This window comes from Bison bison, unplaced genomic scaffold, assembly GCF_000754665.1.
Source record: "Bison bison bison isolate TAMUID 2011002044 unplaced genomic scaffold, Bison_UMD1.0 scf7180017864291, whole genome shotgun sequence".
Taxonomy (NCBI): Eukaryota; Metazoa; Chordata; class Mammalia; order Artiodactyla; family Bovidae; genus Bison; species Bison bison.
This window is the reverse complement of record NW_011494863.1, coordinates 12,043,888-12,057,325: the sequence shown is the minus strand read 5'-3', so window position 1 is coordinate 12,057,325 and position 13,438 is coordinate 12,043,888. Positions and strand designations below refer to the sequence as shown.

General features: G+C 40.5%; 1 protein-coding gene across 1 annotated transcript in view; it reads left to right on the top strand.

The window, feature by feature from the left end:
* Positions 1–13,438, top strand: part of DCTN4 (dynactin 4 (p62)) — a 31,219-nt gene extending 17,781 nt beyond the window's left edge. Inside the window, exons 9-13 of the mRNA XM_010850582.1 lie at positions 932–1,005; positions 3,778–3,832; positions 4,909–5,016; positions 9,762–9,859; positions 12,750–13,438. Of these exons, the coding sequence (XP_010848884.1) occupies positions 932–1,005; positions 3,778–3,832; positions 4,909–5,016; positions 9,762–9,859; positions 12,750–12,963 (549 nt within the window). The 3' untranslated portion in view covers positions 12,964–13,438. The remainder of the gene's footprint in view (positions 1–931; positions 1,006–3,777; positions 3,833–4,908; positions 5,017–9,761; positions 9,860–12,749) is intronic.

The following is a 13,438-nucleotide window of genomic DNA, read 5'->3' as shown; positions in this document are numbered from 1 at the left end:
TTCAATCCCTGATGCAGGAAGATCCCACATGCCACTGCAAGCCACAGCCAAAAAGAAAAGAAAACAGGAAAGAGGAAAACTCAGCAAAATTCACATTGTTCACACTTAATTAGAAGTGTGTGTTACGGACTTCACTGGTGGTTCAGTGGTTTTGAGTCCACCTGCCAACGCAGGGGACACAGGTTTGCTCTCTGATCCGGGAAGATCCTGCATGCTGTGGAGCAACTAAGCCCTCGAGCTGCAACTACTGAGGCCCTCGAACCTAGAGCCTATGCTGCTGCTGCTAAGTCGCTTCAGTCGTGTCCAACTCTGCGTGACCCCATAGACGGCAGCCCACCAGGCTCCCCTGCCCCTTGGATTCTCCAGGCAAGAACACTGGAGTGAGTTGCCGTATCCTTCTCCAATGCATGAAAGTGAAAAGTGAAAGTGAAGTCGCTCAGTCGTGTCCGACTCTTAAGGACCCCATGGACTTGCAGCCTACTTCCATTGGATTTTCCAGGCAAGAGTACTGGAGTGGGGTGCCATTGCCTTCTCCAAGAGCCTGTACTCTGCAACAAGAGAACTCACCACAATGAGAAGCCCTCTAACCACAACTAGAGGAAGCCTGTGCATGGCAGTGAAGACCCAGCATAGCCAAAAATAAATTTAAAAATAAAAAAATTTTTTTAAGTATTTGTTAGTTTTTATTTCAATTTGAAGCACTAAAGGTTATAATATTTGATAGTGTGGTTGCTTATTTCCAAAAGTCCAAAACATCATCTTTCCTATATTTTGGTTATCAGTTAATATACACTGTTTTAAAATATATGTGATCTTGCAGCAAAATCAAACTGTATTAAATGCTGTGCTTTTGAATTCAGCAGCTGTGTAGATCAGCAGATTTTATTCTTGTTTTCCTCTGATACATGTTATGTATTTTTTTTCTTTTTAGAAATGTGAACATAATCTGAGCAAGCCAGAATTTAATCCAACATCTATCAAATTCAAAATCCAGATGGTTGCTGTGTGAGTATTTGGGATTGATGTTTCAGGTTACTGTTTTGTTTTTCCCCCACTATGAAATGTGCTTACTCTTGGCTTAAAAAAGAAGAGACAAGCTACATCAGAGTAATCTTGCTATTCTGTTCTTGTTTTGGTTTTGAAATACATAACAGGAAGTTTAAGGCAAGTCTACAGACACAGAATCCAAGGTGTTTATATCAGGGACATGTAGTAGTATGGTCTCTGGCAATGTGGTATGTTGTTGGTTGGAGAGTCATTCATTCCAGATGATAAAGTACCTAAGTTTGGGAATGATCTCTTTAAAAAATAAAGTAAAAAAATAGAAGTATAGCATATGGAAGAGTATCGCGTAACACTATTATTGAACTATGTTCTGATAGTGCTTTGTTGCATGGGATGAAAATAATTAAATTCATGTTAACTCACTGGGACTTGTCAGTAGAAGGGAATTTTGTGTATGAAAATCATTTATCAAAAAGAATAATTAGTAAATTATTGTCTTGACTTTAGGGTGAGAGAGCCCTTCCTGAATAAGGCAGGAAGCCCAGAAGCTAGTAAGGAAAATAGCCAGCTTTGACCTTAGCAGAAAAATATGAGTTATAAAAAACAAAATGGACAACAAAGTCCTGAGACAGTCAAGTAAGAAAGAATATTTGCTACTGCATGATAAATAAAACTTGAATATCTCTGGAATGGGTGGGATGGGGAGATGAGGTGGAGCAAAGGATTTGAATATGTAGCTCACAGAAATTCCAAATGGCTGGTAAATACATGGAAAGATGCTGGGACTTGATAGGAAAATTTTAAATATTAGTTCCGAGTGCTCATGGGAATGTGGGTAAACATACTTGTACATATTGTTGGTAGAGTGAATTGCTAGAGTCTTTCTGGAGAGTGACTTGAAATATCAAGACAAAATGACATACACATTTTAACCAGGTAGTACTATCTCAGGAATCTATTCTATAGAAATGAAAGCAATATATAAAGACCGGTAATTATAAAGATACATTTTTAAAAGATGTGTGTTGTAACATTTTAATGGTAAAAAGCTGGAAACAGTTTTAATGTCAAACTGATTAACCATTAACAAAGAAATAGTTGATTAAATTGAGATACATGCATGTAGAGTATTATACAACAATTAAAAAGAAATCATTGGCAGTCAAATGGCAGATAAGTGCTGGTCTGGTAACTTAGGAGGAAGGAACTAGGAGGGCCAGATATGGGTTCTGTCACAGAATTTGTCTAAACTGATTTTCCTCATCTCTGAACGGGCATAACACCAGTCCTGCCATCCTCTTATGTTTGTTGCTGCTGCTGCTGCTTCTAAGTCGCTTCAGTCGTGTCCAACTCTGTGCGACCCCATAGATGGCAGCCCACCAGGCTCCCCCGTCCCTGGGATTCTCCAGGCAAGAACACTGGAGTGGGTTGCCATTTCCTTCTCCACTTGGGTTTGTTAAGAAGGATCAAATGAGCTATTACGTTTGCAAATGCTTTGTAACTAAATCCCCATACAGTATGTTCTGTTTCCCTCACTACTGTTATTTAATGCATGACTGATTAGGACTACAGAAGTGACATGTGGTACGAACTCCTTTCCTAATTAAGAATTACACTCCTTGCAGAAATCCCGAATGGCCAGATGTGCTTCACATCAGTTTCTTAAGAGTTCTTTGGGGAAAAAAGTGTTTTTTTTTTCCTGGCATCATGGCAGAGTCACCAAGGAATCTTAATACATACGTTCTGGCCACAAATCAGGCCAGCTAAATCCAAATCTTTGATAGTGGGGGCCCTTGAATTTTATATCAAATTACTCAGATAATCGTGATGACCATCATGAAAAATACCTAGTCGGAAGTTAAAATACCATAATGCTAAGATGCCCTCCTACACGCACCCTCTTGAAGTGTTTCTGCAAAAGATTTTATCTTCAGTTAATATTTGCATGATAACATTTATGTGTGCTTTGTTCCAAGTACTTTTTGTACATACTGTTTATTCTTCACAATAAAAAGGAACTTTCAATGTTCTCATTTTATGATTGAAGAAACCAAGACACAAAGAGCTAAATATCTTGCCCTGCTCTTTACAAAGGAATATCTTAGTATATAAATACTAAGTTGGAATTTGAACCCCAATGGTTTTGAGTCCAGAACAAGCACACATAAGTACAATATTCTGTTGTCTTATTCAGAGAGGTAGCATACAGAGCGGTTAAGAGCAAGACCCTGCAGCCAGATTGCCTAGGTTTGAATCCTGGCCGCTTCCAGCAGGCTGCTTCTCCTAAGCCTGGTGTCTTCATCTTTATAATGGGGATAATAGTAATACCTGTTTAATGCAGTTGCAATGAGGATTACATGAGTTAATATTTTTAACAAACTTCAAATATTGCCTGGCACATAGTAAATGCTACGTAAAAGTGTTTGGTTAGTATGTGGTATTGTTTTTGTACCCCTGTAATGTATTATTAAATCAGTGTTGGATCTTATTGCCAGTTGCCTTATAGATTTACAGAAATGAATTAATAAAAATCTCAAAAGACATATCTAATAAATACATAAGGGAGATATCCACCTTGATGCATGGATATATAGAGGTACGCGTGAGATTTCAGAAAGAACTCATTACCGGTTTGATTTCACGTCTTAAATTCTTATTGTAGTGATAGGAAGAATCTTTAAAATTTTCTCTGACTTGTTCTAATTAACAAGAAGAAATCATTTCTTATAAGAGACTGCAGTGAACATTAATGCATTTTTTATTCACTTACAGCAATTATATCCCAGAAGTGAGAATCATGTCAATTCCCAACCTTCGCTACATGAAGGTTAGTACCATGTATATTAATGGGAAGAGAAAGAGTTAATTGATCAAGGAGGTGTGCTTAGTGTATGTGGTGGCTGTGCATATTTGACAGGGGATTCAATGAGCAAGAGATAGAAAAGAAGAAAGTTTGAAATAATAAAGGGACTGAGATTTTAAGTGTCCTTAAGCTGGGATTCTTGATTATAGCATCTTTGAAATATATGCAGAAGGAGCAGGGTGCACATTACATGGTGGTAGAATCATGGCTGGTAAAAAAGGAGATGTTAGATCCCACAGGCAGCTTCAGCTCTCCTCCTGTGTGTGTGTGTGTACACCGTGTGTGTGTATGATTCTCTAACATCTGTGTGTGTGTGTGTGTGATTCTTCACCATCTGTGTGTGTGTGTGTGTGATTCTTCACCATCTGTGTGTGTGTGTGTGTGTGTGTGTGTGTGTGTGTGTGTATTGTCATAGATTTCATTACCGCAGCCCCTCTGTTCTTTGAGTCCTTAACTCCCACACATGCCTCCCAACAAATTACAGAATGTTCTGCAGCAATAAAGACACTTTTATAGTCCTTGTTCATTTCAAAGATTTTTTTTTTTTTTTTGCTAGAGCATGCCAAAAAAGTTCAAGAAATCTTAAAAGTCTTCTATAGTCTTGATATGCCTTTTTTTTTTTTTTTGCTATATTAATACATCTGGCTGGCCTGTGGCTTCTATATTTTATTTATGAGGGCTTCCTTTTAAGTCCTAGTGACATCCTGGGTAGGGTAAGAGTTACAAACTTTAAACAGTCACTTAGATAATGTGTATTTCTCAGAATTTCTGGATCGAGTAACTGGCCCTTTTTATGGAATCTGATTCATTTCCTCAGTGAAATAGCAACTCTAGAGAGTATATAGTCTAGTGTATAAGTAATATAGGAGTTGATGAGCATTTAAGAATGCAGTGATGCAGAGGTACAGGTGGGGTGCTCAAGAGTGATGGTGGGAGGCGGGGGCACACGGGGTGATGATTTTGTGATATAATCATGAGAGAAGGTGGACCTAGGTGGCAGCAGGGGAGCATGTCTGAAAGATACCTTTCCTTTTCCCCAGGAGAGCCAGGTCCTCCTGACTCTCACGAATCCAGTGGAGAACCTTACCCATGTGACTCTTTTGGAGTGCGAGGAGGGGGACCCTGATAATATCAACAGCACTGCTAAGGTAGGAGTGTTTTGCTTCATTCTGAGTGACTCTGACTTCCCAAGAGTGGCCTCATTTGACCTGCTTTAAAGGATTCCACACTCATTATTTTCACATCCAGTCTTCAGGTTCCCTTGATTTCACCTCTAGGGTTTTCTACTTCATCCGCAGGCACACTGCCACTGCCCTTTTTGAGGGTTTCATCATTTCTCACATGGACTAGGACAGTAACTTTCTAACTCCTTTTTTTAGTTCACCCCCACTTCCACTCCAGCCCATCTTCTCTCTTGCCATTAGGATGATCTTTCTAAGATTTAGCTTTGATCATGGCAGGCTGCTTGTTTGGTGTCTCTCTGACATTGGAATAAACTAAATTCCTTGGCAAAGCTTGCTGCTGCTGCTGCTAAGTCGCTTCAGTCGTGTCTGACTCTGTGCGACCCCATAGACAGCAGCCCACCGGGTCCCGCCGTCCCTGGGATTCTCCAGGTAAGAACACTGGAGTGGGTTGCCATTTCCTTCTCCAGTGCATGAAAGTGAAAAGTGAAAGTGAAGTCTCTCAGTTGTGTCCGACTCTTAGCGACCCCATGGACTGCAGCCTACCAGGCTCCTCCATCCATGGGATTTGCCAGGCAAGAGTACTGGAGTGGGGTGCCATCGCCTTCTCTGTGGCAAAGCTTAAGAGCTCCTTAATATCCTCATCTCTTTTCTTCCATTACGATCTTCCCTAGAACAACTAAATCTAGCGTTCTCTAGATCATGCACATTAATGGTTGATATCCAAGCAGATCCAATGGGTCATAAACTCTAATGTTCCTGGAGAATTATATATGCTACTCATTTTACCTAGAATTCTTAATTCCCATCCCACTCTGCTGACAGACATGCCCATACCTCTCTTTCTGCCTGAGGCATACTCATTCTTCAAGAAGCAAAGGAAATGACATTTCCTTTTAAAAGCTGATGTGCCTCAGCTAGATGCCCTCTGCTTACATAGAGTATGCATGTGTGTGTGCATGCTAAGTCACCTCAGTCATGTCCAACTCTTTGCAACCCTGTGGACCATAGTCTGCCAGGCTCCTCTGTCCATGGGATTCTCCAGGCAGCAGTAATGGAGCGGGTAGTCTTGCCCTCCTCCAGGGGATCTTCCCGACCCAGGGATTGAACCCGCGTCTCATGTCTCCAGCATTGGCAGGTGCGTTCTTTACCACTAGCGCCACCTGGGAAGGCCTTCATAGAGTATCAGTTCAGTTCAGTCGCTCAGTCGTGTCTGACTCTTTGCGACCCCATGAATTGCAGCACAGCAGGCCTCCCTGTCCATCACCAACTCCCAGAGTTCACTCAAACTCAGGTCCATCGAGTCGGTGAGAGTATACGTGGCACTAAATATTAAAATAGGCGATTCTGACTCTCACTATTACTTGAATGAATGAACTGAGACCTTTCTACATTTTATTTCATGATTCATTTAGTACTTGAAATTTTAGAACAAGAACTTTTCTCTATAATAGGCCATTTTATTGTCTCGTAATTCAGCATGGTATTCATAACAAATCAGCAGAAAGGATGCCTATATCTTTAATTAGTTATTTGAGTTATGCTTATTAGTAGAGAATTTATCTCTTTATTTTTCCTTCTGCTTTTTAATGGAATCATTTCCCGGCATCACTTCCAAAGAGAGATGACACTCATCTGTCCTTGCTCCTTTTTAAAATAACACTAATGAGCTGTCTATCCAGTGTCTCTATCCAGATAGAAATAAGTACCTGATAAATATACCCAGCTTATGAATTTGCTGCTTTTCTCTCTCTTTCAGCTCCCCAGCCACATTTATTTCCATAATTAGAAATGTTATTAACATTGTTATTTGTTAACCTCTAACAGAGCAAAGTTGAAGCCTAGTTACAACCAAAGGCTAAGTGTGAAGAAAACTGTTTTTCATGGCCATAAACATAGCCAGTATTCCCATTTCAAAAAATATGTTGGAACCACTGTTTCTCCTTTCACTTCAGTTTAGTCGCTCAGTCGTGTCTGACTCTTTGCAACCCCATGGACTGCAGGACTCCAGGCAGTCCATCACTAACTCACGGGGCTTGCTTGCTCAAACTCATGTCCAGTAAGTTGGTGATGCCATCCAACCATCTCATCCTCTGTTGTCCCCTTCTCCTCCCGCCTTCGATCTTTCCCAGCATCCAGGTCGTTTCCAAGGAGTCAGTTCTTTGCATTAGGTGGCCAAAGTATTGGAATTTCAGCTTCCACATCAATCCTATCAATAGAATGTTCAGGACGGATTTCCTTTAGGATGTACTGGTTTGATCTCCTTGCAGTCCAAGGCTCTTAAGAGTCTTCTCCAACACTGCAGTTCAAAAGCATCAATTCTTCAGCCCTCAGCCTTCTTTATAGTCCAACTCTTATATCCATACATGTCTGCTGGAAAAACCATAGCTTTGACTAGACAGAGCTTTGTCAGAAAAGTAATGTCTCTGATTTTTAACATGCTGTCTAGGTTTGTCATAGCTTTTCTTCCAAGGAGCTAACATCTTTTTATTTCATGGCTGTAGTCACCATCTGCAGTGATTTTAGAGCCCCCCCCCCAAATAAAATGTTACTATTTCCACCGTTTCCCCATCTATTTGTCATGAAGTGATGGGACCAGATGCCATGATCTTCATTTTTTATATGTTGAGTTTTAAGCCAGCTTTTTCACTATCTTCTTTCATTCTTATCAAGAGGCTCTTTAGTTCTTTTTCCCTTTCTACCATAAAAGTGGTGTCATCTACGTATCTAAGGTTATTGATATTTCTCCTGGCAGTCTTGATTCCAGATTGTGCTTCATCCAGCCTGGCATTTCGCATGATGTACTCTGCATATAAGTTAAATAAGCAGGGTGACAATATACAGCCTTGACTGATGAACTCCTTTCCCAATTTGGAACCAGTCTGTTGTTCCATGTCTGGTTCTAACTGTTGCTTCTTGATCTGCATGCACATTTCTCAGGAGGCAGGTAAGGTGGTCTGGTATTCCCATCTCTTGAAGAATTTTCCACAGTTTGTGGTGGAAACAGCCACACAGTCAAAGGCTTTGGCATAGTCAATAAAACAGAAGTAGATGTTTTTCTGGAACTTTCTTGCTTTTTCTGTAATCTAACAGATGTTGACAGTTTGATCTCTGGTTCCTCTGCCTTTTCTAAATCCAGCTTGAACATCTGGAAGTTCACAGTTCACATACTGTTGAAGCCTGGCTTAGAGAATTTTGAGCATTACTTTGCTAGCGTGTGAGATGAGTGCAGTTGTGCAGTAGTTTGGACATTCTTTGGGATTGGAATGAAAACTGACCTTTTCCAGTCCTGTGGCCGCTGCTGAGTTTTCCAAATTTTTGGTGTATTGAGTGCAGCACTTTAACAGCATCATCTTTTAGGATTTGAAATAGCTCAGCTGGAATTCCATCACCTCCACTAGCTTTGTAGTGATGCTTCCTAAGGCCCATTTGACTTCACATTCCAGGATGTCTGCCTCTAGGTGAGTGATCACACCATTGTGGTTATCTGGGTCATTAAGATCTTTTTTGTATAGTTCTTCTGTGTATTCTGGCCACCTCTTCTTAATCTCTTCTGCTTCTGTCAGGTCCATTACCATTTCTGTCCTTTATTGTGCCCATCGTTGCATGAAATGTTACCTTGGTATCTCTGATTTTCTCGAAGAGATCTCTAGTCTTTCCCATTCTATTGTTTTTCCTCTATTTCTTTCCATTGATCACTGAGGAAGGCTTTCTTATCTCTCCTTGCTATTCTTTGGAACTCTGCATTCAGATGGGTGTATCTTCCCTTTTCTCTCCTTTAGCTTATCTTCTTTTCTCAGCTATTTGTAAGGCACCCTTAGACAACCATTTTGCCTTTTTGCATTTCTTTTTCTTGGGGATTGTCTTGATCACTGCCTCCTGTACAACGTCATGAACCTCCGTCCATAGTTCTTCAGGCACTGTGTCTATCAGATCTAATTCCTTGAGTCTGTCACTTCCACTGTATAATCAAAAAGGATTTGATTTAGGTCATACCTGAATGGTCTAGTGGTTTTCCCTACTTTCATCAACTTACGTCTGAATTTTGCAGTAAGGAGTTCATGATCTGAGCCACAGTCAGCTCCCAGTCTTGTTTTTGCTGACTGTATAGACCTTCTCCATCTTTGGGTGCAAAGAATATAATCAGTTTGATGTTAGTATTGACCATCTGGTGATGTCCATGTGTAGAGTCTTCTCTTGCATTTTTGGAAGTTCTAAGCTTCCCCTTTATGTGTTTTTCTCCTTTATATGTTTTATGTTTCTCCTTTGTTTTATGTTATATGTTTCTTCTTTTTATGTTTTATGTGTTTCTCCTTTTTGTTTTTCTTTTTTTATACCACAGAGTATAGAGAACAATATACAGACACCCATGTTCCTCCAGCCCCTTAAGAAATGAAACAGTGAAGGCACAATTGAAGCCCCCGTGTCCTCCCACTTGAATTACCCATGGCAACCCCAGTGAACTAAGCACTCTCTTGACTTTTTCATTCCCTTAAATTTCTTTGTTCTTAATCTTTTATCATAAATGTCTGTATTCCCAAACAATATGTTTTTAAACTTTTTGTAAGTGAAGTAATGTTGTATGTTTCTTGAAACTTGCTGCTTCCTTCTGTATGTCTGGGTCAGGGCAGTACTTTGCTGTATTCTGTTGGATGAATGTTGTGCAGTGCATTGACCCCTTCTGAGACCAGCCTCTCTGTGCTGCTCTCCAGGTGGTGGTGCCTCCCAAAGAGCTCGTTTTAGCCGGCAAGGATGCAGCAGCAGAGTATGACGAGTTGGCAGAACCCCAGGACTTTCAGGACGATCCTGAGTAAGTGATCTTTCTGTGACTCGCCCCCGACCCACCCACCCACATACCACAGTTGGCTGGTTTACAGGAGGCCCACTGATAGATCTCAGTTTTCTTACCTGAATTTAAGTAATATTTTCTTCCTATTTATTATTATTAACTGATATATATGAAGATATATTAGTGAAGTGAAAGTGAAAGTTGCTCAGTCGTGTCCAACCCTTTGTGACCCCATGGACTATAGAGTCCATGGAATTCTCCAGGCCAGAATACTGGAGTCGGTAGCCTTTCCCTTCTCCAGGGGATCTTCCCAACCCAGGGATCGAACTCAGGTCTCCCACATTGCAGGTGGATTCTTTACCAGCTGAGCCACAAGAAAGCCCATTTTTATATGATATATTAAATCATATATATGAAGAAGAAAATAAAATCTCACCACCAGAGATAAACACCAGTAACATTTTCATAATTAGGATCATTCTGTAAGCACAGTTTTTTTAACCTGTGTTTCCCATGGTAAAAAATTTTCAGGTGTGTGTTTTTTAATGGTTGTGTACAGGGTACAGTACTCTGTCCCCAGAGATTTATCGTTAGATTTGTCGACTTGCTCACCACCTTTCCCTCTGAGTGAGTAATAGATTTTATTCTCTCATACCTAATACTTCTCAGTTATTAACTGAGAAGTAAAAGCGAAACCTTTCCCAGATGAGGAATACTTTGGTTAGCTTTCAGTCTAAAAAACAGAAATCACATCTGTTATTTGAACAGAGAAAATTTAATATGAAGACTTCACTGGGTAACTTTAAAAGTTAAAAAGAAATCTGAAATATCCCAGAGATGGCAATTCAGTGAAGCATTTACCATCCCTAGGGCTAAGAGGATAAAGAGAAATGGTTAAAATGATTAGAATTTAGAAGCTTGAAGGAAGGAGGAGTCCCGTGGAGCTGCAGCTCAGACCTCTGGGAAATGGGGGAGGGAGGGGACACTGCCTGACTAGTGCTGGCATGGCAGGCTGGCAGAGGAGGAGTGGCGTGCTGAAGCTGGTTATGCAGTTGGAAAACTGCACCTGGAGATGCCACTTCCTGAGTGAAGATGCATCGCTGGAGTGCTGCCCGCTGGAGCTGCACAGAGATAGGAGGCTCCCCCGGAGGAGCAGCCCTTCTTCCCACAGGCTACTGGTCTCTGTTAGAGCCCCTGAAGGGAGCGTGACGGGGAGCCAGCCTAAAAAGCAGGAGTGTGGTTAGCAGAGTCCTGTGTCACAAAGCAAGATACAGAAAGTGGGCTTAGGGAATTCCCTGGCAGTCCAGCGGTTAAGACTGCACACCTCCACTTCAGAGGGCCCAGGTTCCATCCCTGTTCGGGGAACTAAGATCCCACAAGGTGTGTGGTGCAGCCAAGAAAATAAGAAAACAAAGAATGTGCTTTGAGCTGAAAAGCAATAGCATTTAGTACACTAGTATAGGGCATATTTAAGGCTTTTTAACAAAATGATTAAAAGCTTCCTCACCAAGATACTGGAGAGAACAAATATAACAACATGGGCCAAATTAGAAAAACCAAGTGACTGCAAAGATGAGGTTAGTACAGTGATTGCAACACTTGGGTTAACTTCAGAAAGCACCAGGTTGGGTGTTTAAATTTTTTTTTTTTTTAATTCCATATAGAGTACCAATCCCCACAGCTTCTCTTCAGCAGGTCTAGGTAGGCACCAAGAATCTGAATTTTTTTTTTTTTCTTTTTTTTTTCTTTGGTGCACCGTTCCTGGAAGTACTGCAATACCAGGTCGATGCGTGGAGTGGACGGAGCAAGCTCCTATTCCAACTCCTAATCCCCAAAATCCATTTAATATATTGTCCTCGGACAGAGGATGTATCAGATATTAAACTGATAAGAACAGATACTACACTTGATCAGTGGTTGCCTGGGAAATTAAGGCTAGAAAGAATTTTTTTTAACTATTTTTAATTGAATTTTTTAAATGAATCTAATATAAATAAAAGATTTAGTTGGTTCAAAATGGTTGTGCTAGTATAATGCTTAATTATATTTCACATTATTGTACTTTTTAGGACTTCCAGATGTCTGGAAATTAATAGTAACATAATAGTGGATAATATGTAAATGTTTAGTTTCAGTTACTTTTCTTAGAGTAGTTGAGTATCATTTGGATAGTAGATCAAGTTCTGTTTATTTCATTGTTTTTTACTTTTGAATCTAAACTGTTTAAACACAAACTTCAAGTGCATATCAAAAAACTGAGGTGGAAACTTGAACTAGAGATTTTTTTCTCTTCTAAAAATTCCTAATTCACAGAGGCTATTTACAAGACACACTGATTTATGATATTCTAGAAATTGTTCAAAACTCTGAGTTAGCATTAGTCTGTATCCTGTAGAAATATTACCACATGTTTGTAAAAGTTAATGTGAAGATACGTTTGTAACAGGAAATCGGTGTAAACAAATTATGGTTGCTATGCACCCATTAAGTAAAATGGAGGAGATCTATGTGCACCAATATGGACAGGTGTTTGTGATAAACAGTGGGGAAAAAACTTGTTACAGAATAGTGTGTCCCTTTTGTCTTGGTTAAAAAAGCATAGAAGAGTAAGTGCGTGGAAAAATACGTAGTAGGTTAAGAGCCAAACTGTTGACAGTTTTTCTCTGTGTACTGAAGAAGAAAATAAGAAGAAAGATTCACTTTTTCATATCTTAAGTTTTATGACTGTATTTTACTTTTGTAATAAAATAAGGAGATCGGCATTTTGCTGAAGAAACTCTTCATTGTTGACAAACGGGATTCTGGTCATATTTTGTTGTCGGAGATTTCCTGTGGGCCATAAAATGACTGTGAGTCTAACTGGCTTGGCTGACCTGTGACCTGCCTAATCTGTGCTTATTTCCTTTCATAGCATTATAGCCTTCAGAAAGGCCAACAAAGTGGGTATTTTCATCAAAGTGACCCCACAACGTGAGGAGGGCGAAGTGACCGTGTGCTTTAAGATGAAGCATGATTTTAAAAACCTGGCCACTCCCATCCGCCCCATCGAAGAAACTGACCAAGGCACAGAAGTCATCTGGCTCACCCAGCATGTGGAACTCAGCTTGGGCCCGCTTCTTCCTTAAAATGTTCCACTGGCGGGCAGATCCCCAAGGACAGTATCACCACGAACCTGCGTTAAAATGTGGAAGCCGCTGCTTCGTTAGACCTTGTTTATAATGATGTACCATGCACTACTGAGTCCTGTTCCTAGCAGGGTGGGCGTGTAGGCAAGGCGTTAGGAACACAGCGACTGCTGTACCTCTGGCTCTCTCCTCTGTTCACACCCGTAAGTCTGTGTCTCCCTCACTGAACCCTGCACGTTGACTCACAACAGCATAGTTCCATCTCAAGAAAGGATGTGGCTGTTCCTTGGAGTGGCATTCAATTGACCACTTGAGAAACTCCATCCTATCTCCCGACCTGATCTCATAAAGGATCAGTCTCACAGATGAAAACGTAAAATAACCAAAAGTTAGACCTGCTATTGATGACCTGGCACTGGTCTCAGTGTTGTACCAACTGCTTTTTGCATTCCACTGGATATACTCTAGCACTCTA